General features: G+C 52.2%; 3 protein-coding genes across 5 annotated transcripts; 2 read left to right on the top strand and 1 right to left on the bottom strand.

Annotated features, from left to right (window-relative positions):
* The first annotated feature begins 7,049 nt into the window (after window positions 1–7,049).
* Window positions 7,050–15,310, top strand: FOSL1 (FOS like 1, AP-1 transcription factor subunit). Its single transcript, XM_084755455.1, has 4 exons — window positions 7,050–7,434; window positions 9,680–9,877; window positions 13,622–13,729; window positions 14,286–15,310. Exons 1-4 carry the CDS (start codon window positions 7,330–7,332, stop codon window positions 14,679–14,681), a joined length of 807 nt encoding a protein of 268 aa, XP_084611581.1. The 5' UTR covers window positions 7,050–7,329; the 3' UTR covers window positions 14,682–15,310.
* Window positions 15,311–15,894: 584 nt separating this feature from the next.
* Window positions 15,895–17,272, bottom strand: CCDC85B (coiled-coil domain containing 85B). 2 transcript variants are annotated; one of them, XM_084755457.1, is made up of 2 exons: window positions 16,676–17,272; window positions 16,175–16,520 (listed from the first exon to the last, which is right to left on the bottom strand). In XM_084755457.1, the coding sequence occupies exons 1-2, from the start codon at window positions 16,735–16,737 to the stop codon at window positions 16,325–16,327; spliced, it is 258 nt and encodes an 85-aa protein (XP_084611583.1). In that variant the 5' UTR covers window positions 16,738–17,272; the 3' UTR covers window positions 16,175–16,324. The 2 variants fall into 2 exon arrangements, with proteins under 2 accessions (XP_084611582.1, XP_084611583.1); XM_084755456.1 differs by having other exon boundaries at window positions 15,895–16,934.
* Window positions 17,273–20,634: 3,362 nt separating this feature from the next.
* On the top strand, window positions 20,635–25,019 carry FIBP (FGF1 intracellular binding protein). Of its 2 annotated transcripts, none has more exons than XM_084773506.1 (10): window positions 20,635–20,805; window positions 20,995–21,193; window positions 21,390–21,516; window positions 22,389–22,489; window positions 23,184–23,338; window positions 23,617–23,725; window positions 23,799–23,862; window positions 24,151–24,237; window positions 24,335–24,432; window positions 24,894–25,019. In XM_084773506.1, exons 1-10 carry the CDS (start codon window positions 20,721–20,723, stop codon window positions 24,961–24,963), a joined length of 1,095 nt encoding a protein of 364 aa, XP_084629632.1. In that variant the 5' UTR covers window positions 20,635–20,720; the 3' UTR covers window positions 24,964–25,019. The 2 variants fall into 2 exon arrangements, with proteins under 2 accessions (XP_084629632.1, XP_084629633.1); XM_084773507.1 differs by having other exon boundaries at window positions 20,636–20,805; window positions 23,184–23,317.
* The last annotated feature ends 136 nt before the right edge of the window (window positions 25,020–25,155 follow it).

Genomic DNA, 25,155 nt, shown 5'->3' with positions numbered 1-25,155 from the left:
CAGAGGACCGGCATTGGATTCTCAGCACCCACATGATGGCTGACTAGCTATGACCCCCAGTTCCTGGGAGTCTGGCGCCCTCTTCTGGCCTCCATGAGCAATGCATGTACATGGTGCACAGACCTCCACACAGGCCAAACAACACTCATACACATAAAACAAAGACAAATACATCTTTTAAAATAAATGAACCAAAACCAACAAAAGTTATCCCCAGATGCACCACAGTCCAAGCACTTTGAGGCACAGTTGGAGAAAATCCATGGAAGCCAAATAAATGCCTACCCTCCCTGCCACCTCCAAGTGAAATGATAGTAACTGGCCACAGAAGGATAGATCAGACATGCATCTGACAGCCTTATTCACCATGCCCTACACCGGAAGAGCCCTCAAGACAGCAGTAGGAGCATAGGAAGACTGTGGACTCTTGATGCAACTGCACTCTGTTTTCATATGGGTGACAGCTACCAGGGTTTATATAAGTGTAAAGTCAGTGAGCTAGCTGAGTGGTGGTGGCGCCCACCTTTAATACCAACATTTGGGAGGCAGGCAGAGGCAGGTGAATCTCTATGAGTTCAAAGTCTACAGAATGAATTCCAGGACAGCTCAGGCTACACAGTGATATCCTGCCTCAAACAAACAAAAGGCAGTGAGCTAAACACTTTGGGTGTTGCTGTTGTGCTCGTTAAATGTCATTTTAATCAATGTCTTTTTTTTTTTTTTTTGGGAGACAGGGTTTCTCTGTGTAGCCTTGGCTGTACTGGACTCACTCTGTAGACCAGGCTGGCCTTGAACTCACAGAGATCCACCTGACTCTGCCTACCAAATGTTGGATGAAAGGCGTGTGCCGCCACCACCTGTCTGACTCTTAGATTTATTATCAGAAACATCGTCAACAAATAAAATAAATAAATAAATTGGCTTAAACAAAAGTCTTATACTTTGGTGAACCAAAAGGACATTATTTCTGGGCAGGGTGGCTCTAGGGCAACCAAAACAAGTGGTAAGACCATGCAGTAAGAGTAACAACAACCACATCGTGTGTGTGTGTGTGTGTGCGCGCGCGCGCGCATGCTCTCTCATGCAGGATTCGAGGACTCAAGTGTGTGTCTGTGTTTAAAGGAAAAGCGGTGAGATGGCTCAGCAGATAAAGGAGGCTGCTTCCGGCTGCTTCCGTGCCGGAGCTTTGTTCCGTCGGTCCCTGGGATCCACATGGTGGAGAGAGAACCTCCGCTCTCTGGTTGCTCCCTACCGCCACACCACAGCGGTGTCCACAAAGCACATCAAATGCAGTGAAAATGTGGAGGCAGCTACAAGCTGGCACGGGATAAGCCATGGGAAAACTGGAAAGGCAGAGGGGGGAGGATTGTGAGTCAAAGGCCGGCCTGGGCTACGATCAAGACACTACCTTTCAACAAAAATAATAGAATGAGAAAGAGACATTTGGAAATCATAGGTTTATATTTAGAATATACAAAAACTACTCTACACATCTCAATTTTAAAAAAGAAAGGAAGGAAGGAAAAGAAGAAAGAAAGAAAGGAAGGAAGGAAGGAAGGAAGGAAGGAAGAAAGCACAAGGGTGGTGTCCCACAGCCGTGACCCAGCCCTCGGGAGGCAGAAGCAGAAGGATCAGACATTCAAGATCCTCCTTACTAACATAGGAATTTGGAGGCCAGCCTGGGCTACATAAGAGCCTGTTTAAAAACAAAACAAAACAAAACACCTCTGATCTCAGGGACAAAGGAATATAGGAGGCTAACAAGTCAGTGGTGGTGGCACACTTGGGAGGAAAGGCAGGCAAATCTCTATATTCAAGACCAGTCTACTCAGCAAGTTCCAGGATGGCGAGGACTACACAAAGAAACATGTCTCAAAAATAATAAAAAATAAAAAATAAACAAAAACAGATGGCTCAGAGGACTGTCTGTCCTTCCAGAGGTCCTGAATTCAATTTCCAGCAACCACATGGTGGCTCACAACCATCTATAACGTGATCTGATGCCCTTTTGTTGCCTGCAAGAGCACTGTGTACGTAATAATAAATAAATCTTTTTTTTTTTTTTCCGAGACAGGGCTTCTCTGTGTAGTCCTGGTTGTCCTGGACTCACTCTGTAGACCAGCCTGGCCTCGAACTCACAGAGATTCGTCCTGCCTCTGCCTCCCAAGTGCTGAGATTAAAGGCATGAACCACCACCCTCAGCCAATAAATAAATCTTTAAGGAAACTAAAACCAAAGCAAACAAATGAAAAACCCCAATGGAATGCCACTTTGTATCCTCTGTCTTTAATTCTTTTTAAAAATTTTATGTATTTGTTTTATGAGTTTCAGTGTTTTGTCTGCATATATGTCTGTGCACAACATGGGTGCCTGATGCTCTTAGATTCCCTAGGTGCTGGGTATTGAACTTGGGTCCTTTGGAATAACAGCCAGTGCTCTTAACTGCTGATCCATCTCTCCAGCCTAAGTCTTTCTTTTGTTTTTGTTTTTGTTTTTTTTTGTTTTTCGAGACAGGGTTTCTCTGTGTAGCCTTGGCTGTCCTGGACTCCCTTTGTAGACCAGGCTGGACTCGAACTCACAGCGATCCACCTGCCTCTGCCTCCCGAGTGCTGGGATTAAAGGCGTGTGCCACCACGCCTGACCAGTCTTTAATTTTTAAATCTCCAACTGGAAACTAACTAGGCACATAGCCATGATTTGGAGAAATTTGAGTCCCCCTCCCCACACACAGCATTTCAGAAACTGCACAGCTGCACAGCTGCTTTAGAAATTTGTCTGGAGGCTCCTGAGGGAGGTGCACCAGTCCCACCCAAGGCAAATACCTGAGAAAAACGACAGTCTCATCCTCACAGAGACTTGCACTCTGACCTCTACAGAAATGCTGTTTGTACCTGGCCCAAAGTGATGGTGACACCAAGGCCAGGGATTTTTGAGCAGCTGTGGCAAATACATACCATGGGATAGTCTTCAGCCACAGAAAGGTGCGAATAGTCAAATTCATGGGAAAACACACCGAGCCTTGAAAGTCTTTAGGCTGAAGCCAGACAGAAAAGGTCACATAGCATGTGACTCCATTTCCACGAAATGCCCGGATGGGGAAAGCCACGTCCACAGAGAGCAGATTCGTGGCTACCCGGGGATGGGGTAAGGGGTAAAGTGGAGTGATTGCTTAATGGACCAATAAAGTTTTGAAACCAGAGAGAGGCGGTGGTTACATAACATTGTGAGTGTGCTAGATGACACCAAAGTGTACACTTAAAATGGTTAATTGTATGTTATGTGAATCTCACCTCCATTAAAAAAGTAAACTTTAATTTAAAAAGAGAATAGAAACTTCAAAACATAAACAGCACCTCCAGCTTCCTGGTGTCCCCGAGAGCCTAGAGATGCCAGACTTTCACCCTTTATCTCCTTGGGCCTCACTGCAACTCACGAGGTAGGGGTTCACTGGGCTCAGAGCGGGGGTGGGGGTGTGGGGGGTAGAGCCACCGAACCAAGCACACACAGAAGGCCGGTAGCAGGCCTTCCCAGCCGTCGATGTGGCCCCTGGGGTTCGTCTCTAGCCAGGAGCCAGTGAGCTCAGGCATGGGGAATGGCTGAGCAACCGCAAGGCAGGAGTTAATGACTGACGAGCTTGGAATGTGCTGTTTCTGAAAGGGCCTCTGTGGCTCCAGAGTCAGAGCAGGAAGGGACTTTCAAAGTCACGTACACGCGCTCTGCTGGAGGCCTGCTCAGCTGCCACTGGTGGTGTGAGGCAGAGGCGGGAAATCTTTTTTTTTTTTTTTTTTAACAGTAGGAGGATGGATGTAATAAGGGTGGACTCAAATTCTCCTATGTGCCACTGCGCCACCTCTGGTCAGACAAAGCGTTCAAACGCCAGTCAGTCTGTATAAGTGTGTGTGTGTGTGCCTGTGTGTGTGCGTGCGCCTGTGTGTGTGTGCCTGTGTGTGTGGTGTGTGTGTGTGTGCCTGTGTGTGGTGTGTGTGTGTGTGTGTGCCTGTGTGGTGTGTGTGTGTGCCTGTGTGTGTGCCTGTGTGTGTGGTGTGTGTGTGTGTGTGTGTGCCTGTGTGGTGTGTGTGTGTGTGTGTGTGTGTGTGTGCCTGTGTGTGGTGTGTGTGTGTGTGTGTGTGTGTGTGTGCCTGTGTGTGTGTGTGCCTGTGTGGTGTGTGTGTGTGTGTGTGTGTGTGGTGTGTGTGTGTGGTGTGTGTGTGTGTATGTGCCTGTGTGTGTGGTGTGTGTGTGTGTGTGCCTGTGTGTGGTGTGTGTGTGTGTGTGCCTGTGTGGTGTGTGTGTGTGTGTGTGTGTGTGTGTGTGCCTGTGTGTGGTGTGTGTGTGTGTGTGTGCCTGTGTGTGTGTGTGTGTGTGCCTGTGTGGTGTGTGGTGTGTGTGTGGGTGTGCCTGTGTGTGGTGTGTGTGTGTGTGTGTGTGCCTGTGTGGTGTGTGGTGTGTGTGTGGGTGTGCCTGTGTGTGGTGTGTGTGTGTGTGTGTGAGCATGAGTGTATGTTGGAGTCTGTATGAGTGTGAGTATAATTGTGTGTGAGCGTGTGCATGTGCAAGTGTATGAGCATATTGTGTGAGTGAGCTAGTGTGTGTGTGTGCTCCAGTCTGTGTGAATGTGAGTGTATGTGTGAGCATATATGTGTATGTGTGAGTGTGAGCATATGTGTGTGGTGTGAAAGTGTGAGTGAATGTGCATATGTCTGTGAGCATGTGTGTGGTGTGTGCAGGTATGTGAGTGTGTGCATGTGTGGGAGTGAGTGCATGTGTGTTCAGGAACCTGTGTGTGTGCTGGAGCTTGAGTGTGTGTGTGTGTGTGTGTGTGTGTGTGTGTGTGTGTGTGTGTGCAAGAGTGCATGTACCACAACACTCAGGAGGAGATCATGGGACACCTTTTGGGAATCAGCTCTCTCCTGACACCATAGGCTCCAGGGATCCAAGTCAGGCCATTGGGCCTGTTGTAGCGAGCACTTTGACCTGCTGAGCCTGGTTTGGTTTTTCAGTCTCACGTAGCCCAGGCTGGCCTTGAGCTCATCTTACAGCAGATGCTGAGCTTTAACCTATCGTGTCCTCGTGCCTTTACCAGCACCGTGAGACTCAGTGTCCACCACCACGTCCGTCTGTCTCCATGACGTCATTACATATACATCTCTAGCAGACCTGAGGTGTAGTTGTCACTATGTCTCCAGTTCACAAATAAGGAAACAGGCGCACAGAGAGATCTGGTGAGTCACCCAGGACACACAGCAGATACTCAGCCTGTCCAGAGTCCACACTCAGAACCCAGAACATTCTGAGTCCACCGTGTTTGTGTGCGTGTTCTCTCTCGGGGGTCTCACTGCCCGCAAGGCTCTTCTCTCTCCCTCCCCTAACCCCCAACGCTCGTGCACACGCCTACATTTCTCTTTCTGGAAAACCGCTGTAATTTCTCTTGAAAAAGACGGGTTTTGTGGAATCAGAGCAAGGGAGGGGCGCTAGGCCAGTGACCTGAGGACACTGCATGGACACAGCCCTCTCGCACCTGTGGTCTTTTGCTTCCATAACAGCCCTGTGAGCTCAGCTGTGAGGCCCGACGGGGACTCAGAAAGGTGACCTGCCTGGGTCACATGGGTACAAAGTATATAGCTCTATGACGGAAGCCCAGGGCCACTCTGGCCTCCAGGCCTGAGTCCAAACAGTGGAACCCTAGCCTTTATTCTCAAGCAAGACAGCCCAGGACCCTGCTTCCTGGAGGGCAAATGTCTTCAGTCTTCACTGAAGCAGAGAAGAGCTTTGGGGCCCACGTTCATCCCGCCACGCATTCTTCATATAGCGCAGTGTAAGAGCTTGAAGCTCCGACGGCCTGGCTCGGTCACCAGACTCAGCCACTTACTCAGCGGCCTTGGGCAACTCATTTCAGTACCTGTCAGCCTCAGTTTTCCCCATCTGTAAAATGGGGGTTATGATGGCACCTACCTCCCCAGCACACTTGGCCAGGGCCTCACCCTCACAAAGACCTTTCACATACTTCCAAGGATGCCTGGTGACACACACAGTGCTGGAGGAATACCTCCAGTCAAAGAGCCCCATTGATCCTGTCTCAGGACACCTGTGTCTTTCTGTGGGCTCTCTCTGCCTGTAGAGGCCGGGATGAAAACTTCTGATAGCTCTTGAACACAATTCTAGTGGAGTCTATCTATGGACATCCTAAGTATCGCTTCATTTAGTGGTTTTTTTGTTTTTGTTTTCCGAGACTGGGTCTCTCTGTGTAGCCTTGGCTGTCCTAGATTCGCTTTGTAGACCAGGCTGGCCTCACAGCGATCCGCCTGCCTCTGCCTCCCGAGTGCTGGGATTAAAAGCGTGCGCCACCACACCCGGCTACTTTTTAGTCTATCCGAAGCCTTGACACCAGTTGAAACTGGGTGTGGTGGCATACACCTGACGTATCTGCCCTCCACTCAGAAAGCGAAGCAGGAAGATCAGCCGTTCCGGGCAATCCTAAACTACACACGGAGTTCAACACCAACCTAGGATACTTGAGGCCCGATCTAAAAGAGCCAGATATGATGGCACATTCCCGCACTTGTGAGGTGAAGGAAAGATCAGCCTCAACTAAGTAGCAAGTTCAAGGCCAGATTAAGGTACCTGAGACACCCCCCACCCCCGCAAAAAGATACCTGAGATATCTTAACCATCCACCTGCACAAACAACAAACATAACAAACTCAATCAAACAATCCTGCCACCCGATTCCAGAGGAGCGGCCTTAAGATAGGACGTTGGGATGATTCTTGCCAGGTAAATAATGATAATAATAACCCATCATATTTATAATTCACTTCATAGTTTCCAGACAGTTTTCCCTTTCTTTCTAAGTCCCCGCGCGAGGCCAGGAGGCTACAGGATTGTTTCGTCCTGTTTTATGGTGTTGGGAACCTTGGCTAGCCTGGACGGGGCGGGGCGCAGCTGCAAGCCCCAACCTCTGCTAGGTGCGTCAGGGGGAATCCTCGCTGCACCTGGGCGCGGCGAGGAAATTGCACCATGTATGGGCAGCTGCGTCAGAGGAGGCGGGCCCGCCGCGGAGGCTAGGGGACGCCAAGTAGGTCGCTGTTTCCCAGCAGAGGAGGCTTGCCACCAGAGCAAGGGGGTCGTGAAGTTCCGTGTGGACCGACCGACAGACGCTCCTCGGGAGGTGAGGTGAAAGGCGCCGCTGCGACACGCCCCCACCCCCCGCAGTGCAAGTGGTTCAGCCCAAGAACTTTTCATTCATAAAAAAGACAAGACTCTGCGAGGCGCGAGTGAGTCAGAACCGCAGCCGCCGACGCGGACCTTACCGAGCATCCAGCCTAGGGCATGTACCGAGACTTCGGGGAACCGGGACCGAGCTCCGGGGTAGGCAGCGCCTATGGTCGCCCAGCGCAGCCCCCGCAAGCTCAGGCGCCAACCGCCCAGCAGCAGGTGAGGCTGGCGGGACCCCCCGGGAGGGACCTGGGTTTGGACAACATTGGGGGATGCTGGGGTTAGTCTGGTTTGCTCTGGGATTATGACTGGGAACCCGAGCAGTGTCTGCCTCTGGTGGTCGCGACCGAGGATCCTACACATTCAGCGCAGTCCAGGAATCCGTGTTCTCGGTGGCCAAGGGGACGCGCGCGCAGCGGGAGGAACGAAGATCTGCGAATTCCCCCTTCTAGCCGGCCCGCATCTCCCTAGCTGACTGTCACTCTGCCCCTTCGTCTCCGTTATGGTCTTTAATTTCCTCCCGTCTGCCTCTAAATACGGTGTCCCCCACCTGCCCCATCCCAGCCTGGACAGGATCAGAGGAGCTCACCTTCTCCAGTTAGTAACTGGGACCTGGAGTCTGGACACACGGGAAAGATGGGGTCCATCAGAATCTGACAGGGACAGCGTATTCTTAGCAGTCTGTGGCTGTCTGTGTGTCGCTCCAGTTGTCCGTGTCCCTCTACCTGGTCAAGTCCCCATTCCTTTGTGTGCAGTATAGAGCCCATGGACCCCAGACAGTGTTCTGAAGGGTTCCTGGAGACCACGAAGTGTTGGGACATGCATCGGGGCATCTGCCTAACCATTCTCTCACCCCATACTCTCGGAACCCGACGTTTCCCACTGCTGGCTAGGGGCACTTGAGAGGTTGCAGGTGCCCATTTCCTGTCGAGGGGCAGAGAGCACGTGTCGCCAGGGGAGGGAAGGAGCTGCGTCCGTTCCGCCGAGTCACAGCGGGCCGAGTCACTGCGGCTGAGTCACCGTGGGTGCCCCTCCCTTCCTGGCCCCAAACAGCCCCTAGGACCGAAGACCTAGGAGCGGGAGATGCCCCCTGGCTGTGCTTCTAGGCTAGAACCGGGGTCACTGAGCTGCTGTGTCCCCCCCAAGTGCTAGGCTGAGGATACAGCCGTCCAGAGTCCAGACTTGCCTAGGCATGAGAGGTGCTTCCTGAACTGGAGCCCGGGCCCCCTTTAGCTCACAGGACTTGAACCCAGTTTTCTCCATCAGAACACTCACCCCCTCCCCAATCCCCCAACCCCCAACCCCAACACATACCTCAGAATTCTGGCAGAAAAAGAACTAAAGGACGCCAGGCCTCTAAATGGAGGGCGTCTCATCTCTCTTATTTTATGGACTCGAAAAACCCCATCAATTTTGAGCCTTCAAAATTTGAAGTTGACAGTTGGGCAACGCCTGGAATTCCAGCACTCAGGAGGCAGAGGAAAGCAGATCTCTGGGAGTTTGGGGCCAGTTTGGTCTACAAAGTGAGTTCCAGGACAGCCAGAGACCCTGTCTCAAAACTAAAATTAAAAAAAAAAAAAATTTTTTTTAAAGCAGATTAAACTCTGATTTCTGAGCTATGAGAGCCTGTTTCTCAGCAGCAATGAAATGTCATGTTGTGTGATATTAGGAAGAAGGAAACTGAGGCAACACTGAGTCTAAACAACTTGCCCCAGTCACAAAGCCAGAAAATGGCTGCGCGGATGTTTGACACGAGACGTAGTCCTTGTTCAACATATTGGGGGACCCGACTCTCAAAAGGCTTTGCTACACACATCCTCAGGCTGTGCTGCCGTATGCCTATAGTCTCGGTGTTTGCGAGGTGGAGACGGAAGGATCAGAAGCATAAGTCTAGCCTGGGCTACCTGAGATCCTGTCCCCCCAACAACAAACAAAACCTGCTTCTCAGTTGCCGTGGGAGCTAGAAGCTGAAGTTACGCTCCTCTGCGAGGCTGGGAGGAGGCACGGCTGAGAGCCCAGCCATTTGGGCCCAATCTCAGTTTCTGCCCACTGCCCACTGTCTATGGACAACTGTCCCCGTGTCTGAAAAATGAGGCTATGGTTCTGACAGCTGTATAGGTCACTGTCTGTAAAACAGTTGGAACAGCATGGGCAGTTCACACTTAGTTTAAAAAAAAAAGTGTCTCTGATGGGGAAACAGAGGCAAAGAGGACATTTTGTAATCTGTCCCAGAGAGCCATACAGCTCATGAACAAGTTTCTGATTGCCAAACTGCTCCTTGTGGTCTCCCAGAGCCAGTATCTGCATTGAAGGTAGACAGAAGCCTGGCTTGTCTCCTGGAAGTCCCTCAACCAATCTGGCTGTCCTCGACCTCACAGCGATCCGACAGCCTCTGCCTCCTGAGTGCTAGGATTGAAGGTGTGTGCCACCACACACAGCTCAGCTTTCTGTTTTTACTTCTCAGAAGTTCCACCTTGTGCCAAGCATCAACACTGTGAGTGGCAGCCAGGAATTGCAGTGGATGGTGCAGCCTCATTTCCTGGGACCCGGTGGCTATCCCCGACCTCTGCCTTATCCCCAGTACAGTCCCCCTCAGCCCCGGCCAGGAGTCATACGAGCCCTAGGGCCACCTCCAGGGGTGCGTCGCAGGCCCTGTGAGCAGGTAAGGAACAGAGGTGTTGCACTTTCGATAGCCCCTAGGGGTCCTGGGAGGAAGGGACCGGGATCTTGCTATGCAATGCCGTCCCTGAGACACCAAGAAAGAGGTCAAAGGTCACTTCTGAGTCAAGGAAAGCTTCCTGGAGAAGGCTAACCTAACCGCAGACAGGATTGGCGGGTGGAAAACCGAAAGGAGAATCTTCTTGGAAATGGGGTTGGGGGAAAAAGAATGGAGGCCGAGAAGCCAGAGTGTAAAGTGCTTGTGTGGGGATGAGTGGGGTTTCCATTGCCACACACAGGGCAGGGGGCCTACGCTGCCTGGGTACCCTGGGATGAGGAATGACTAGGAATGAACCAGTGCCCCTTCCAACATTCTCGGCATCTCAGTTTCTCCTTTTCTTCTAATGCTCACAAAAAGTCAATGGGCGTGGTGGCGCACGCCTTTAATCCCAGCACCTGGGAGGCAGAGGCAGGTGGATCGCTGTGAGTTCGAGGCCAGCCTGGTCTACAAAGTGAGTCCAGGACAGCCAAGGCTACACAGAGAAACCCTGTCTACAGGGAAAAAGGGGGGGGGGGGAAGTGAATGGGAAATTTTCCATCTTCCAGAAGAGGAAGTGAAGGCATAGAGAGGTAGTCACTTGTCCAAAGCCATACGGACAGTGAGTGATGGCAGCACTGGCCTTGGCCTCAGGTACACTGAACTTCCAACGTCAGACCCCATGAGCCACACCGTCTCGCTGGGAGCTCACAGGCTTCAGACAGCGAGCTGGAACATTTGCCTCCCTGAGTCCTTCCTAAAATAGATAAGGGTATGGTTTGGGGTTTTTTTTGTTTTGTTTTGTTTTTGCTTCAAGTGAGGAGTCTCTTTATGTAGCCCAAGCTAGCCTTGAACTTGAGATCTTCCTGCCTCAGCTTCCCAAGTGCTGGGATTACAGGTGCGTACTAGGACACCCGACTGAGATGGAGGGTCTTTAGGGCCATGGCGTCTCTTTTTCTCTCCCTGGAGTGTATAGTGTGTGTGTGTGTGTGGGGGGGTGGTCTCCATATTAAGAAGCTGGCATGCCCGTCATCCCAGTGCTTGGGAAGTGGTGAGAGGGTTTGGGTTCAAGTCGAGTCTCAGAAACACGGGAAGTTTATGGTCAGCCTGGGATACATAAACCCCGTCTCCAATAACCAAACGACAACAACAAAAACAACTTAAATGTTGACTAGGAAAAAAATATGCCGTAAGGAACAAACCTGGCTCTGAGGGTTTAACTCTAAGATGAAGAACATGCTTCCCAAGTGAACGCTTACACTGACCTTTGCCCAGCAGAGGATGGGGAGGGCGGGCAAGACTCTGGGAGACGTGTGAAATTGGCCAGAGAAGAGCCCAGCGGCAAGCTTCATGGCAACAGCATAGCTTAGTCTGGGATCAGCTGGGGTATGAGCAAGAGGCAAGCCAAGGGTAAAGCTTTAGCGCTTCCTTCCTTTAGCCCTGTCCTGAGTGTCACCTTTCAATCACAGGTGCTGCTGGGTTGAAGGCATGAGCTGTGTGGGTAGGGTCTCCTGGGCAGGTGGCTCTGTCAGACAGCCATTCACTCAGTGTGAACGGTGAATAGTAAACTGTGCTCTGGAACTTTAACAAGCTGTTCACCCTCCCTGAGCCCCAGCTCCTCACATGCCAGTACAAAGAGGGTTGCAGAGATGACTCAGCCATTAGCTCTGGCTGGGACCCAGGCTCCATTCCCAGCACCTTCCATAATTCTCTCCAAAGTCTGATGCCCTCTTCTGGCCTCCACCAGTACTGCATGCACGGGGTGCTCATCCATACACACAGGCAAAACACTCACACACATAATTTTGCTGTTGCTTGTTTGAGACAATTTCTCTATGTAACAGCCTTGGCTGTCCTGGAACTCACTCTGTAGACCAGGCTGGCCTCGAACTCACAAAGTCTCTGCCTGCCTCTGCCTCCCAAGTGTTGGGACTAAAGGTGTGTGCCATCACCACAAGCCATTTTTTCTTGCAAATTTTATTTACTTATATATTGTGTACTTACTTATATATTTACGTATGTATGCATGTACACCTGCACGCTAGAGGAGGGCATCACATCCTATTATAGATGGTTGTGAGCCACCATGTGGTTGCTGGGTATTGAACTTAGGACCTCTGAAACAGCAGCCAGTGCTTTTAACTGATGAGCCATCTCTCCAGTCCCAGGCCAATTTTTTTTTTACTCCTTTAAAAAAAAAATTAGGCAGTGGTGACTCACTCAGGCAGCAGGTCTGATTTTGAGGCCAGCCTGGTCTGGTTTACAAATCGAGTTCCAGGACAGCCAGAGCTACACAGAGAAACCCTCTCAAAAAACAAACAAGAATCTGTGTAGGGGGCCCTGGTGAGATGGCTCGGATAAAGGCTCTTGCTGCCAAGCCTGAGTTCAATCCCTGAAACCCCCATAGTGGAAGGAGAGAACCAACCTCTCAAAAGTTGTCCTCTGACCTCCATAGGCGCTATGGCACACTTGTGTCCACACACATACATATATAAATAAATACATATGTTTTAAGACTCTAGCTGGGCCGGGCGTGGTGGCACACGCCTATAATCCCAGCACTAGGGAGGCAGAGGCAGGCAGATCTCTGTGAGTTCAAGGCCAGCTGGGTCTATAAAGCAAGTCTAGGACAGCCAGGGCTACACAGAGAAACCCTGTATCGAATGAGGGGGGGAAAAAAGAGAGAGAGAGACTCTAGCTGGGCATGGTGTGGCACATGCCCTCAATCCTAGCACTTGGGAGGCAGAGGCAGGTGGATCTCTGTGAGTTCCAGGCCAGCCTGGTCTACAGAGTGAGTTCCAGGCCAGCCTGGTCTACAGAGTGAGTTCCAGGCCAGCCAGGGCTACACAGAGAAACCCTGTATTGAAAAACAACAAGAGTCAATGGAGGGAAGCTGGAAGGGGTGATGAGTCTGTAATCCTGGTACTTGGGAGGTGGAGGCAGGAGAATCAGGAATTTGAGGCCAGCCCCAGATACACGAGACTTTGTCTCTTTTAAAAACACAAAACAAACCAGGCGTGGTGGCACATATCTTCAAATCCCGGCACCTGAGAGACAGAAACAGGCGAATCTCTCTGAGTTCCAGGACAGCCCTGTCTACATAGCAAGTTCTAGGCCAGGCAGGGCTACACAGTGAAATCCTATCTGAAATACAAAGAACACTACAAAAAAGAATCTATTTAAGGGGTGTAACTAGTGGTAGAGCATTGCCTAGCTAGCATGCACCAGGCCGTGGGCTAGATCCCTAGCACTGAGCAAAAGATAGATCATTTAAAGTACTTGGCTGGCACAGTAGAGCCCCAGTGGCTTTTGACGCTCATGGGCATCTCCTCCGATCCATAGCCCCTGGGGGGAAGAGACCCCCACCTTCCACAGATAAGGAGCACAGAGAGGCTGACTGTAAAGAGACAATCATGGCTCAAAGACGCAGGAGGGAAGGCTCCTTGAGGTCCCGGCATCTTAGCTGGGTCCCTAAGATGAGGAAGGAGGGGCGGAAGGCCAAAGTTTATGGAGAGGGGAAAACATTTCAGGGCAGAAACCAGCAGTCAAACTAGGTGTGACCTGGAAATTTTACCAATGCAGTGAGGAGTGCCTGGTACAGAGAAGCCGTTACGGAGCGGTGGTACCCAAGCTACAGGCTGAAGGAAAGTTTGGCTGGTGGCGGGTGGCCCAGGGTCAGCCTCACTGTGAGCTTTCTTCTCTCCAACTTAGATCAGCCCAGAGGAGGAAGAGCGCCGCCGAGTGAGGCGGGAGCGGAACAAACTAGCAGCAGCTAAGTGCAGAAACCGGAGAAAGGAACTGACAGACTTCCTACAGGCGGTGAGCATCAACTGGTACAGAGGGTTCCCAGGCCCCGGCCGCTGAGCCTAAGAGGGGCCTTGGCTCCCAAGAACATCGAGACCCAGTACAGAACTCCTCCACACCCTGGCAGCGGGGAAGTCCTGGGAAAGGGATAAGGAAAAGTGGCTTTAAAAACTATTCGTTTTGGGGGGCTGGAGAGATGGCTCAGAGGTTAAGAGCACTGCCTGCTCTTCCAAAGGTCCTGAGTTCAATTCCCAGCCACTCACAACCATCTGTAATAAGATCTGGTGCTCTCTTCTGGTGTACATACAGGCAAAACACTGTGTATATATGATAAATGAATAATTAAAAAAAAAAACTATTCGCTTTGGGCCTCGAAGCAGAGTAGAAGTCAGTAGGCAATTCTCTTAAGAAGTCCCAGGGTCTGATGGAAGTCGTGCCCATTTTTTTCCCAGGGGCTCATGGGAGTTGCAGTCCACACTTGCTGGGGACTACAGGGACAACCTCCAACCCCAGCCTGAGGCTTGGAGATCTTTAGCCCTCATTTTCCTAACTTTCTGCTAATCCTGTAAAGGAGACTGACAAATTGGAGGACGAGAAGTCAGGGCTGCAGCGAGAGATTGAAGAGCTCCAGAAGCAGAAGGAACGCCTCGAGCTGGTGCTGGAAGCCCATCGCCCCATCTGCAAAATCCCAGAGGGAGACAAGGACACAGGCGGCACCAGCAGCCCGCCAGCTCCCAGCCGCCCGGTGCCTTGTATCTCCCTTTCTCCGGGGCCTGTACTCGAACCAGAAGCACTCCATACCCCGACACTCATGACCACACCCTCTCTGACTCCCTTTACTCCTAGCCTGGTTTTCACCTATCCTAGCACACCGGAACCTTGTTCTTCGGCACATCGTAAGAGTAGCAGCAGCAGTGGAGACCCCTCCTCCGACCCCATGGGTTCGCCCACGCTGCTGGCTTTGTGAGACAACCAGCCGTACCCCGTTGCTGGTACTACCCCTAGTCCATCTGCCTCCCGTTGATCCAGCAGGCCTGGACCATATCCATGCCCCAAACCAGCACGTCCTTTACCCCCCTCAGATTAGAACGAACACATTATGCTTTGATGAAGAGCCAGCTTTGGGGTCCCCAAAGCTGCTCATTGTTTCTCTAGAGCTGGCCTATCAGAATTTGCACGAAATCAGAGACAAAATACACCCCCTCTGCCAGAGAAATCCTGGCAGCCCAGACTTTGTAGCTCTCCAGTGGTCCTTTGGAGCCCTGATGCCTCGCAGACCACTTGCACAGTTGTCACTTTCTTCACCGTTATCCAGCCAACGCTACACCTAGACAGAAGGTGCCCTTTCACTAGCCTAGAACACTAATTCACACAACACCACTGCCAGCGCACCAGGACATCCTGCAGGCGCCTCCTGAATGCCACAACTCAGGAGGCCCCCGGTGGCTTCTGTGATGAGCTCATCTCCCTAGCTCTGAGAAGCCTTTAGCTCCAAGGTATCCAAGCCTTCACAGCAAGGGCGGCTGCTATTTATTTTCCTAAAGAGACTATTTTTATACAAACCTTCCAAAATGGAATAAAAGGCTTGAAGCTCTAGTCTGAGTTGTCATGTTGGATCTAGGAGGCCAAAAGAAACCGTTTGGAACAGGAGCTCCGGCGGTGTCACCCGTGACCTTGGAGAAACTACCCTGTTTGGGGACTTCTATATTCTCAGCTGAAGAATGGGGCTACCTCTGCTCTGCCTCATCTCCTGTACTGAGAGGCCGTGAGTGTCTGGAGTGCCCGCAAAGATTAGCAGTTTTCCCCCATTCGGACCCACACTGCGCCTGTCTTAAGAGCTGGGGGCAGGGGAGAATGGTGTTACTCCACCTTCTGAGCAGGCAGCCCCGTGGGCTTTTAGGCCCCAACACCTGCTTCCTGTCCCATTGTTTTGACAGGAAGGAGCCTGGAAGGGAGCTGGAGCCACTTGAGTGGCCGGATTTCTGCCTGTCTTGGCGCCCATCGAGGTGGTTAAGTGGTCTACCAACATCTCAAATCCCACCCCAAATTCAGCTAACGGGGTGGGAGTCAGCCCTTAGTTCTTGGCAGTAACACCGGATGGGCACTGCACCGCGTCTCTGCGTTTCCACCCTCTTCCCATCCCCGGCGAGTTCCAGACACAGGCTGGCCAGGCTTCGCGCTCTGCTTCCTTCCCAGTTTATTAGTCCCCACCCAACCACCCAGCAAGTCCCTCGACTTCAGCCTCCATTCCCCCGCTGCCCTGCCAGCAAGAGCGAGGGGCCCTCCTCAGTGCCAGGGCTTTTTCAGTCCATGCCAGCGCCCAGCTGCTCAGCCAAAGCCGCGACGAGGTCCACAGCAGTCCCCGCGCTCAGGGAGCAATCCAGGCAGGCATTGGCGTGGAAAATGCTGCACGCTCAGTCATCGGGGGAGCACGCTAGGGGCAACTGATCCGGGCTGCCCACACTGCCGGTGCTGGAACTTCCATCGCCTAGGTCGCGGGGCCCGCACGGAGGCAGGGCGAGCTCGGGCGTGGGCCCGCCGCCAGAGCCCACTGCGCCGCCGGGGCCACCGCGAGGGCCCCACTCTTCGCCCAGTGCCAGGCAAAGCTCCTTAAGCGCCAGGTTTTCCCGCAGCAGCTCCTCCTGGCGGCCTTCCAGCTCTGCCAGCTTCTGCCAACAGCCACCCAGATCCTCGCGCACCGCCCGGGATGCTTGGGTCCCAAAGAGCTGCCACTGGCGCGCTGCACGCCGTCCCCGCTGGCGCTCCGAGTCCAGGAAGCAGCAGAGGTCGCGCAGCTCCCGGTTCTCTGCCTGCAGGCGCCGGTTGAGCTGTTTGAGCTCACGGATCTCACCCAGGTGACCCTGCAGCTGCCGGTTCACCTCCTGCATCAGGCGGCCGCGCTGCACCAAGGCTGCCAGGCGCGCCGCCTCCTCCCGCCGCAGGCGCCGCACCAGCTCCTCCTTTCCCAGCGCCGCCATCTCCTCGTCCGTCAGCTCCTCCAGGCCTCCTGCCTCGGCCTCCATGGCTGATCAGGCAGCTGCAGCATCGCCCGCCCGCCGCCGAGGCTCTGGAGCCTCTCCTCGGGCCGGTTGCCGCTCAGGCTCCGGCCCGGGTTCTGGCTCGGAGGACCGCAAGCAGCAGAAGAGGCAGCGTAGGTTGCGGTAGCCACCCTGGGGTGGGCACGAGGCAGGGCGCGCGCCGGGGCGGGGCCTCGTGATGTTACAGAAGGACAGCCAATCCAGAGAGTCTCCCGGCAAGGGCGGAGCCTGAGCCTTGTAGCTCCTCTTCTCTCGCCCACTCCGGACATAGGTGTCACGACCCTCAAACAGTAGAGATTTTCTCTGTCCTTTCCTTCTATGGTCATCTCAGCAGGACTCGAAGGCGTTGCAGGACTCCATGTTCCAAATCTCCTCCAGCACTTGTTGAGAACCGATATTGAGGTGTCTGCCTTTGGCTCCTGCCCACCCCGCAACAGAACCTAAACAGACGGCGGCGTCTTCCTTTGCTGGAACTCTAAAGCATCACCCGCGGCTACTCCAAATCTAGAGTCCAAAGGTCTTGGCTGGTTATCAATCAACTCTCCCTCCCAGAGAACGTTTCCTGCCTGCAGGATGGGCCGTCCGTAGGATTTGTTTGTTTAATAAACCTTGGTTGTGTGAAAGGGCCCTGCATAAACTCGGCGAGAATCCTATTCTTGACCAAAAGGGTCAGAAATCTAGTAGAAGAAGGCAAGGGTACACAGAGAAACCCTGTCTTTAAAAAAAAAAAAAGCAGGGCGTGGCGCACGCCTTTAAGCTCAGCTCTCAGGAGGCAGAGGCAGGCGGATCGAGGGGAGTTCGAGGCCGGTCTGGTCTACAAAGTGAGTCCAGGACAGCCAAGGCTATACAGAGAAACCCTGTCTCATAAAAAGGAAGGAAGGAAGGGAGGGAGTGAGAGAGAGAGAGAGAGAGAGAGAGAGAGAGAGAGAGAGAGAGAGAGAACGAGAACACATATCTAGCACGTGGAAGGCCCTGGTTTATTCTTGCCTCAAAAGCAAAACGGAAGACTGCCAGTAGAAAAAAAGTATGTGAGAGAAAGAAAGAAGTGTGCTAAAAGACATTAATGCCCCAGGTCTAGCCGCTTTAGGAATAAGTGAGGCTAGTTTAGAAATTGTATTAAGTGTGGGTATAAGGCAAGCGGAAAGAGGCTTTGAAGAGACAGGTATATCTGTGGCTCCTGTCCTGTAATCCCAGGGCTTGGGAGGTTGAGGTTGGAATATTGTTGCCAGTTTAACCTAGCCTGGACTACAAAGTTGGACTCCAACAAACAAACACACAAACCAAAACCAAAAGTAGGCTTCATGGTGAATAGAGGCCAAATTCTTTTTTCTTTCTTTCCTTTTTTTTTTTTTTGTGTGTGTGTGTGGTTTTTTTCAAGACAGGGTCTCTCTGTGTAGCCTTGGCTGTCCTGGACTCGCTTTGTAGACCAAGCTGGCCTCATACTCACAGCGATCCACCTGCCTCTGCCTGCCAAGTGCTGGGATTAAAGGTGAGCACCACCACACCCTGCTCCTCTTTCTTTCTTTCTTTCTTTCTTTCTTTTTTAGATAACAAGTTCTTAGGGGCCTGCTATGCTAGACTAGAGGGTTGACCAAAGGCCTTTAAGAATATTAAACAGGGGCTGGAGAGATGGCTCAGAGATTAGGAGCACTGTCTGCTCTTCCAGAGGTCCTGAGTTCAATTCCCAGCAACCACATGGTGGTTTGTGCCCACTTCTGGCCTGCAGGCACACATGCAGGTAGAACACTGTGTACATAATAAATAAATGAATCTTTAAAAATAAAAAAAAGAATTTTAGTCCAGCCGTGACAGCCAAGGCTACACAGAGAAAACCTGTCTTGAAAAACAAACAAACAAAACAAAAAAAGAATTTTAAATAGGGAAATAATATTTTAAAGTGTTTTGTTTTGAGCCAGGTATTGGTGGCACACGCCTTTAATCCCAGCATTCCAGAAGCAGAGGCAGGTGGATCGCTGAGTTTGAGGCCAGCCTGGTCTACAGAGTGAGTTCCAGGACAGCCAGAGCTGCACAGAGAAACCCCATCTAGAAAAACATTTTGTTTTGATTGAGACAAGGTTTCAATATGTAATCTTGAGGAGCCTATGTAGACCAAGCTAGCCTCCCATCCACAGAGGTTCTCTGGCCTCTGCATAGAAATTACAAGCATGAGACCCTACACCCAGGAAAATATACATTTAAAAAAGACTGTTTAGAAGCTAGTTGTGTTGGCATATGCCAGTAATCCCAGCACTTGGAAGGGGGAGGCAGAAGCATCAGGAATTCAAGGTCATCCTCCCCACAGCTGGTTCAAGACCAGTCTGTAGGAGGACTTTGTCCCCAACACCAACATCAAAAGAAGCTTTCAGCTGTGCTGTGGGGGATGTACTCGGGTGGCAGGGTGTGAGTCCAGGATTAATAACAGTGTATCAGCGACCAAAGAGCTGTGCAGAAAGCCTAGGCTGGCGCCGAGTCAGTGGGCGGGGAGGAAGAAGCACCCAGCAGGCACACCGACAGCTCCGAATCCCTGGAGAGAGGAATTTGGGAGACAGCCCAGGTTTCTAGTAGGAGAACTGGGTGGGTGCTGGGGCTGCTACTGAGACAGGATCCCAGGAAAACAGATGGAAGGCGCCGGGCGATCCCTCTGGAAGCTTTGAAATATGCTCCACCTAGGGGGCAGAGGTGGAGCGGGAGACCTGGCCTTATTAGGTCAGCGCCCCTCTAGAGCACTGAGCTAAACTGGCCTGTGTGAAGCACTTTCGTTTTGGTTTGGTTTGCTTTTTTTTTTTTTCCGAGACAGGGTTTCTCTGTGTAGCCCTGGCTGTCCTGGACCTCACTGCTGGGACTAAAGGTTATTAAAGGTTAATTTCTTTAGTAATTAAAAAAATTTAAGCCATATTTATGTGTATGCACAACACATGTACGACTATTTGTTGGAATTGGCTCTTTCCTTACACAGTATGGGTTGTGTCGGTCGCACTCAAGCTGTATGACTTGGCAGCTCCTGTGTGGAGATTTTACTGCCTTATGAGAAGACAAAGAAGACAGTGGAGAGTTTTAGCAGACAGGTGGCCCTGCAGATGCCTGCTTCCAGGCAGAGCTCTAAAAGACTTTAAGAGAAGTCACTAGCTTGTTTCGACCTGCAGTATGTGGTGAAAAACTGGGGCTGGAGAGATAAGTGGTTAGGAGCAAGAACTGCTCTTGTGGAGGAGCTGGGTTCTGTTCCCAGCACCCATATGGGTGACTCACAATTCCCTGTAAATCCAGCTCCAGGGGATCTGATAACTCTAGTCTCCAAGGACACTTGCATTCACATGTACACGCCCTCCCTCCACACACACATAATCCAAAACAGCAAAAATAAAATACATGCCAGGAACAAGAAAAATGCTCATCTGTCTCATGAACCGTGGAAGCAGGCCACAAGCACGTAGCGATTTAGGAGAGAGCCTCAGAAACATTTTAATTTAGGACACAGGTCAAAATTGGGAGGTTCTAAGAGAGCGGAGAAGATGGTAGAGAAAGGAGTTAGTGGAGCTGGAGAGATAGCTCAGACGTTAAGAGCACGGGCTGTCCTTCCAAAGGTCCTGAGTTCAATTCCCAGCAACTACATGGTGGCTACCTATAATGAGATCCGGTGCCCTCTTCTGGCGTGTAGGCATACACCTTGGAAGAATATTGTATCCATAATAAATAATTAAAAAAAAAAAAAAAAGGAGGAAGTGGGAGAATCTGCAACACAGGGGAGACTGGGAGAAGATTGTCCTGAGGTCTTCCAGAGAACCTCTGACAGGGCTGCGAAAAGAGGGCAGGGATGCTTCTTCATACTAGCTCCATCCCGGAAGTGGTCCTTCGGTAGCTCCGGGTGCCCGGAGCGAAATTTCCGCACTCCCGGAAGTGGCTCTCCGGCTGCTTGCCCGGTGCGGGCGGTGCACGCTCCAGCTCCGGGCGAACCCGGCCCGGGAATCGCCATGACCAGCGAACTAGACATTTTTGTAGGGAACACGACCCTTATAGATGAAGACGTGTATCGCCTCTGGTTGGATGGTTACTCAGGTCTGTGTAGCGCCGTCTCGGGAAGCAGTTGTTTTGGGTGAGAGAGGGGGGTGTGGACAGGACTTCGACATGGTTTAGAGAAGTGGACAGACTGCTGGGAGTCAGGGAAGGGTAAGAATTGGAGGTGGAACCCCTGGAAGGCCCCGGGGGTCTGCAGAATGGTATCTTATAGTAGCGCCCACTCCCCAGTGAACGATGCGGTGGCTCTACGGGTTCGCTCCGGAATCCTGGAGCAGACGGGCGCCACCACAGGAGTGCTGCAGAGCGACACCATGGACCACTACCGCACTTTTCATATGCTGGAGCGTCTGCTGCACGCGCCGCCAAAGCTGCTGCACCAGCTCATCTTTCAGATCCCTCCCTCCCGACAGGCGCTCCTCATCGAGAGGTGCTCATTTGGAGGCGGGCGGGGATGTCAACCAGTCTCACTTGTACCCATTTTGCCGGCCGAAACTGAGGCTCAGGGAGGGAGGGACGGTACATACCCAGGAAATCAGAACATTGGTAACAGTAGGAACCAACGCCAGGTTCCCTTCCCTCTCCTTAATGGATCATCAGTAATGAATGCCCTATGCCTCCACAAGGTACTACACCTTTGACGAGGCCTTTGTCCGGGAGGTCTTGGGCAAGAAGCTGTCCAAGGGTACCAAGAAAGACCTGGATGACATCAGCGCCAAAACAGGAATTACCCTCAAGAGCTGCCGGAGGCAGGTGGGTCCCACAGTGCGCCACATCCAGTCTAGCGCACCTTTTGCCCACTACTCCAGCTCCACTTCCAGCCCGTGACTGTGGAAGCAGCTTCTTCATATGTAGGCTCTTCTCCCTCGCCCCCACCTGGCCACAGTGACCTTCATAGACTCAGTTCTGACCGTGGCTTTCCTTTGCTTAGAGATTCTCATTGACTCCTATTGTCCTTGACCTTGAGACTCTGGTTGGGTCCCTGCAGTCCTTTCTGGGCTTATGTTTCCTGAGCCCCAAGCTTGTGTTTGGTCATGGTGCTTCTGCCATATCTACCCCCCTTGAAGTCCACCAGAGGGAGCTAGATGCTACCTTAGCAACCCTGAGCCCTGTCTTCAAGGGAGAAGTACCAGGGTGTAAACTGGGCTCTGATGGCTGTGGGTATGACTCTGTCTTGCTACGACCTTTAGAGGCCTTGGATGCCTTTCCTTTGTGTCTCTCATGAGCCTCTGTGTGTGCAGCTTAGCTTAGTTCATTTCCAGTTACTCAGGAGAATCCATTCTAAATCAGCCTCATTAAAAAACAAAGCCCGGTGTGGTGGCGCACACCTTTAATCCCAGCACTTGGGAGGCAGAGGCAGGCGGATCACTGTGAATTCAAGGCCAGCCTGGTCTGCATAGTAAGTTCCAAGACAGCCAAGGCTATACAGAGAAACCCTGTTTCAAACCAAACAAAAAAAACAGCAACAACCCCCCTCCCCCCAAAAAACCTAAGTCATTTGTTAAAAGAAGAAGCAGTGTGAGTCAGTACGTGCCGCGTGGATAGGGGCACAGGAGACCGCGGTCCCACAGCAGCTCCCGTCTGAGCGCCTTCTGACCAGGCTTCGTCGCCTAACTGCCTTACAGTTTGACAACTTCAAGCGAGTCTTCAAGGTGGTGGAAGAAATGCGGGGCTCCCTGGTGGATAACATCCAGCAACACTTCCTCCTCTCTGACCGGTTAGCCAGGTGAGGGCCACCACCTCCCTGCTGCACAAGGTCTCCTTGGGCCCCTAGACTGGTCCATTGTCCTTATCCCAACCCTTTTACCTCAGACTGTGCTAGAGGAATGATTACTCGTTAGTGACCTGTAGATCCCCTCAAATGGCCAAGGTTAAGGCATTTGTAAAGCCTCTAAGAAGTGCTCCCGTAGCTGGGCAGTGGTGGCACACAAACAAACAAACAAACAAACAAACCAAGAAGTGCACAATGATGTAGTGAGGCCTTCCGGTGTGTCCCTTAGGAAGACTGCCTGGATCGTCTCTTTGCGGAGACGGGAGGTTGGTAAAGAATGGGCAGTGCTTGGTCACATGGCGAGTTAGAGCGGAAACAGGCCGGAACTAAAATGCTTAGCCAAGGTTGCAGGTGGGAGCCACCTGCTAAGAGGGATGTAAAACAACAAAAGGTCTCTTCACGAACAGTTACTAAGAGCCCAGCATGGTGGTGCACGCCTTCAATCCAGCACTCAGGAGGCAGAGGCAGGCGGATCTCTGTAAATTCAAGGACAGCCTGGTCTACAAAAAAAGAGTCCAGGACAACCAAGGCTACACAGAGGGGGAAAAAAAGGAATAGTTACTAAGTAAGCTTACTGACCAAGGCATTGTTGTAGGCACCGTGAGAAGGTGTTTCTAGTCCTAAGAGACCCGCTGTCCCCTGCCTGCAGAGACTATGCAGCCATCGTCTTTTTTGCCAACAACCGCTTTGAAACAGGAAAGAAAAAGCTGCAGTACCTGAGCTTTGGTGACTTTGCTTTCTGTGCTGAGCTTATGATCCAGAACTGGACCCTTGGAGCCGTCGGTGAGGCCCCCACTGACCCAGGTGCCTGGACGTCCCCTGCCCGCTTCGGGACTGGGTCCGCGCCGTCACTTTGTCTTGCAGTTTCCCAGTGCCCAGCACCGTTCCCCCTGCAGCCCTCAGCCCCAGGCCACCTCTCCACACACGCCTTGTCTGCAGGCCAAAGGCTCACTCCTGTGTGGCCTGGGCCGTAACATCCCACCTTCCATCCCTGAGACCCCAGTGAGGTAGCGGTGAGGAGGGTTCGGGACCTCCTCAGATGGCCTCTCACCCACCCACGACTTCTCTCACGGCCTCCATAGACTCCCAGGTGGATGACATGGATGTGGACTTAGACAAGGAGTTTCTCCAGGACTTGAAGGAGCTCAAGGTCCTAGTTGCTGACAAGGACCTTCTAGACTTACATAAGAGGTGACCTTGGGGATCCGTGAGGCGGGGTATAAAACGGTCTTGGATGGCTATAGGTGTGACTGTCTTCCTACAGCCTGGTGTGTACTGCCCTCCGGGGAAAGCTGGGTGTCTTCTCTGAGATGGAAACCAACTTCAAGGTCTGTGGCCCTGTCCAGACCCTTCCCCCTTAACGTGTCAGGAGCTCACTCTCTGTGCTCTACCCCAAACTGGGCAACTCTGCTCATGCCTGGCGTTGACCAGCAGGTGGCACTGCTGCTCTCTCTGTGTGCCTGTGAGGGGGACCCACCCGGCTAATATCAGAAGGGACTTCCTTGATTGAGGGAGGTGGATAGATTTGGGAAGGGACCCGGCCCTCCCTCAGCCTCAGTGCTCAGCCTCCAGCCTCTGGAGCAGAAGACAGAACTCCCAAGATCCCTGCCCCACAGAATCTGTCCCGGGGGCTGGTGAACGTGGCCGCAAAGCTGACCCACAATAAGGACGTCAGAGACCTGTTTGTGGACCTTGTGGAGAAGGTGAGCGATCCTTCCCCGTTGCCCTGCCCACCCAGTGCCCAGCCAGTCCTGTGTCTGAGGGGTATTGGTGATGTGACCTGTTCCCTGGCACCTACAGTTTGTGGAACCCTGCCGCTCTGACCACTGGCCACTGAGTGACGTGCGGCTCTTCCTCAACCAGTATTCAGCATCAGTCCACTCCTTGGATGGCTTCCGGTGAGAGACGCCAGGCCACTGGCTGACTGACTTCCTCTCCAGTAGATTCAGGTCCCCTGTTGTCTGTGTGTGGAGGCCCCACTTCTCTTCCTTGTAACCTTGGGCAAGTCTCTTAGCCCTTCTGTACTTTAGCGTTCTCAGATGTAAACTGAGGATAAAACTAGAAGAACCAGGAGACCTCGTGGAAACTAAATAGCCTAAGGTTGCATGTGGCGTGGTAATAGCACACTTACCCACCGCGTGCTCAGTCCAGTCCTTAGCCCGCGGTGTCGAGCGGGGAGAAGCCCAGCAATGGTGGCTCAAGTCTATCATCGCAGCACTGTGAAAGCGCCACTGTTTCCCAGTCCAGCCTGGGCTAACAGAATGAGGTTCTATCTCCAAAAACAAACCCCTCCCAGCAGTGAGTGTCAGGTGTGGTGTTGCATGGACACGAGCGATCACTATTGTCATTTTCATTGCAGGCACCAGGCCCTCTGGGATCGCTACATGGGCACCCTCCGCGGCTGCCTTCTGCGCCTCTATCATGACTGAAGCCACTTTCCTCCCCCTTTGGTATACCCTGACAATAAAGTTGCCACGCCTTTGGAGAGCGGTCCTTGTTCCCAGGGTGCGGAGCTCACGGAGACTTTCACAGTGTGCACATAAGTGTGCCCACGGACTGTGCCAGCGTGTGTAAGGAATTGTGTACTAGCACCTCAGAGCCTGGACCGCAACACAGAGGGG

The sequence above is a fragment of the Acomys minous genome (assembly GCF_964271855.1).
Source record: "Acomys minous genome assembly, chromosome: 2".
NCBI lineage: Eukaryota > Metazoa > Chordata > Mammalia > Rodentia > Muridae > Acomys > Acomys minous.
The sequence above is the reverse complement of the archived record's forward strand: the minus strand, read 5'-3'. Positions and strand labels throughout refer to the sequence as shown.

Excerpts from the sequence above, each read along its gene's own strand:
- FOSL1 (XM_084755455.1), top strand. The coding sequence starts at position 7,330 with ATGTACCGAGACTTCGGGGAACCGGGACCGAGCTCCGGGGTAGGCAGC. Across the intron at positions 7,435-9,679 it reads CGCCAACCGCCCAGCAGCAG|AAGTTCCACCTTGTGCCAAG; the intron begins GTGAGGCTGGCG and ends TTTACTTCTCAG. Across the intron at positions 9,878-13,621 it reads GTCGCAGGCCCTGTGAGCAG|ATCAGCCCAGAGGAGGAAGA; the intron begins GTAAGGAACAGA and ends TCTCCAACTTAG.
- CCDC85B (XM_084755456.1), bottom strand. The coding sequence starts at position 16,737 with ATGGAGGCCGAGGCAGGAGGCCTGGAGGAGCTGACGGACGAGGAGATG.
- FIBP (XM_084773506.1), top strand. The coding sequence starts at position 20,721 with ATGACCAGCGAACTAGACATTTTTGTAGGGAACACGACCCTTATAGAT. Across the intron at positions 22,490-23,183 it reads CTCTCTGACCGGTTAGCCAG|AGACTATGCAGCCATCGTCT; the intron begins GTGAGGGCCACC and ends CCCTGCCTGCAG. Across the intron at positions 23,863-24,150 it reads AGATGGAAACCAACTTCAAG|AATCTGTCCCGGGGGCTGGT; the intron begins GTCTGTGGCCCT and ends CCTGCCCCACAG.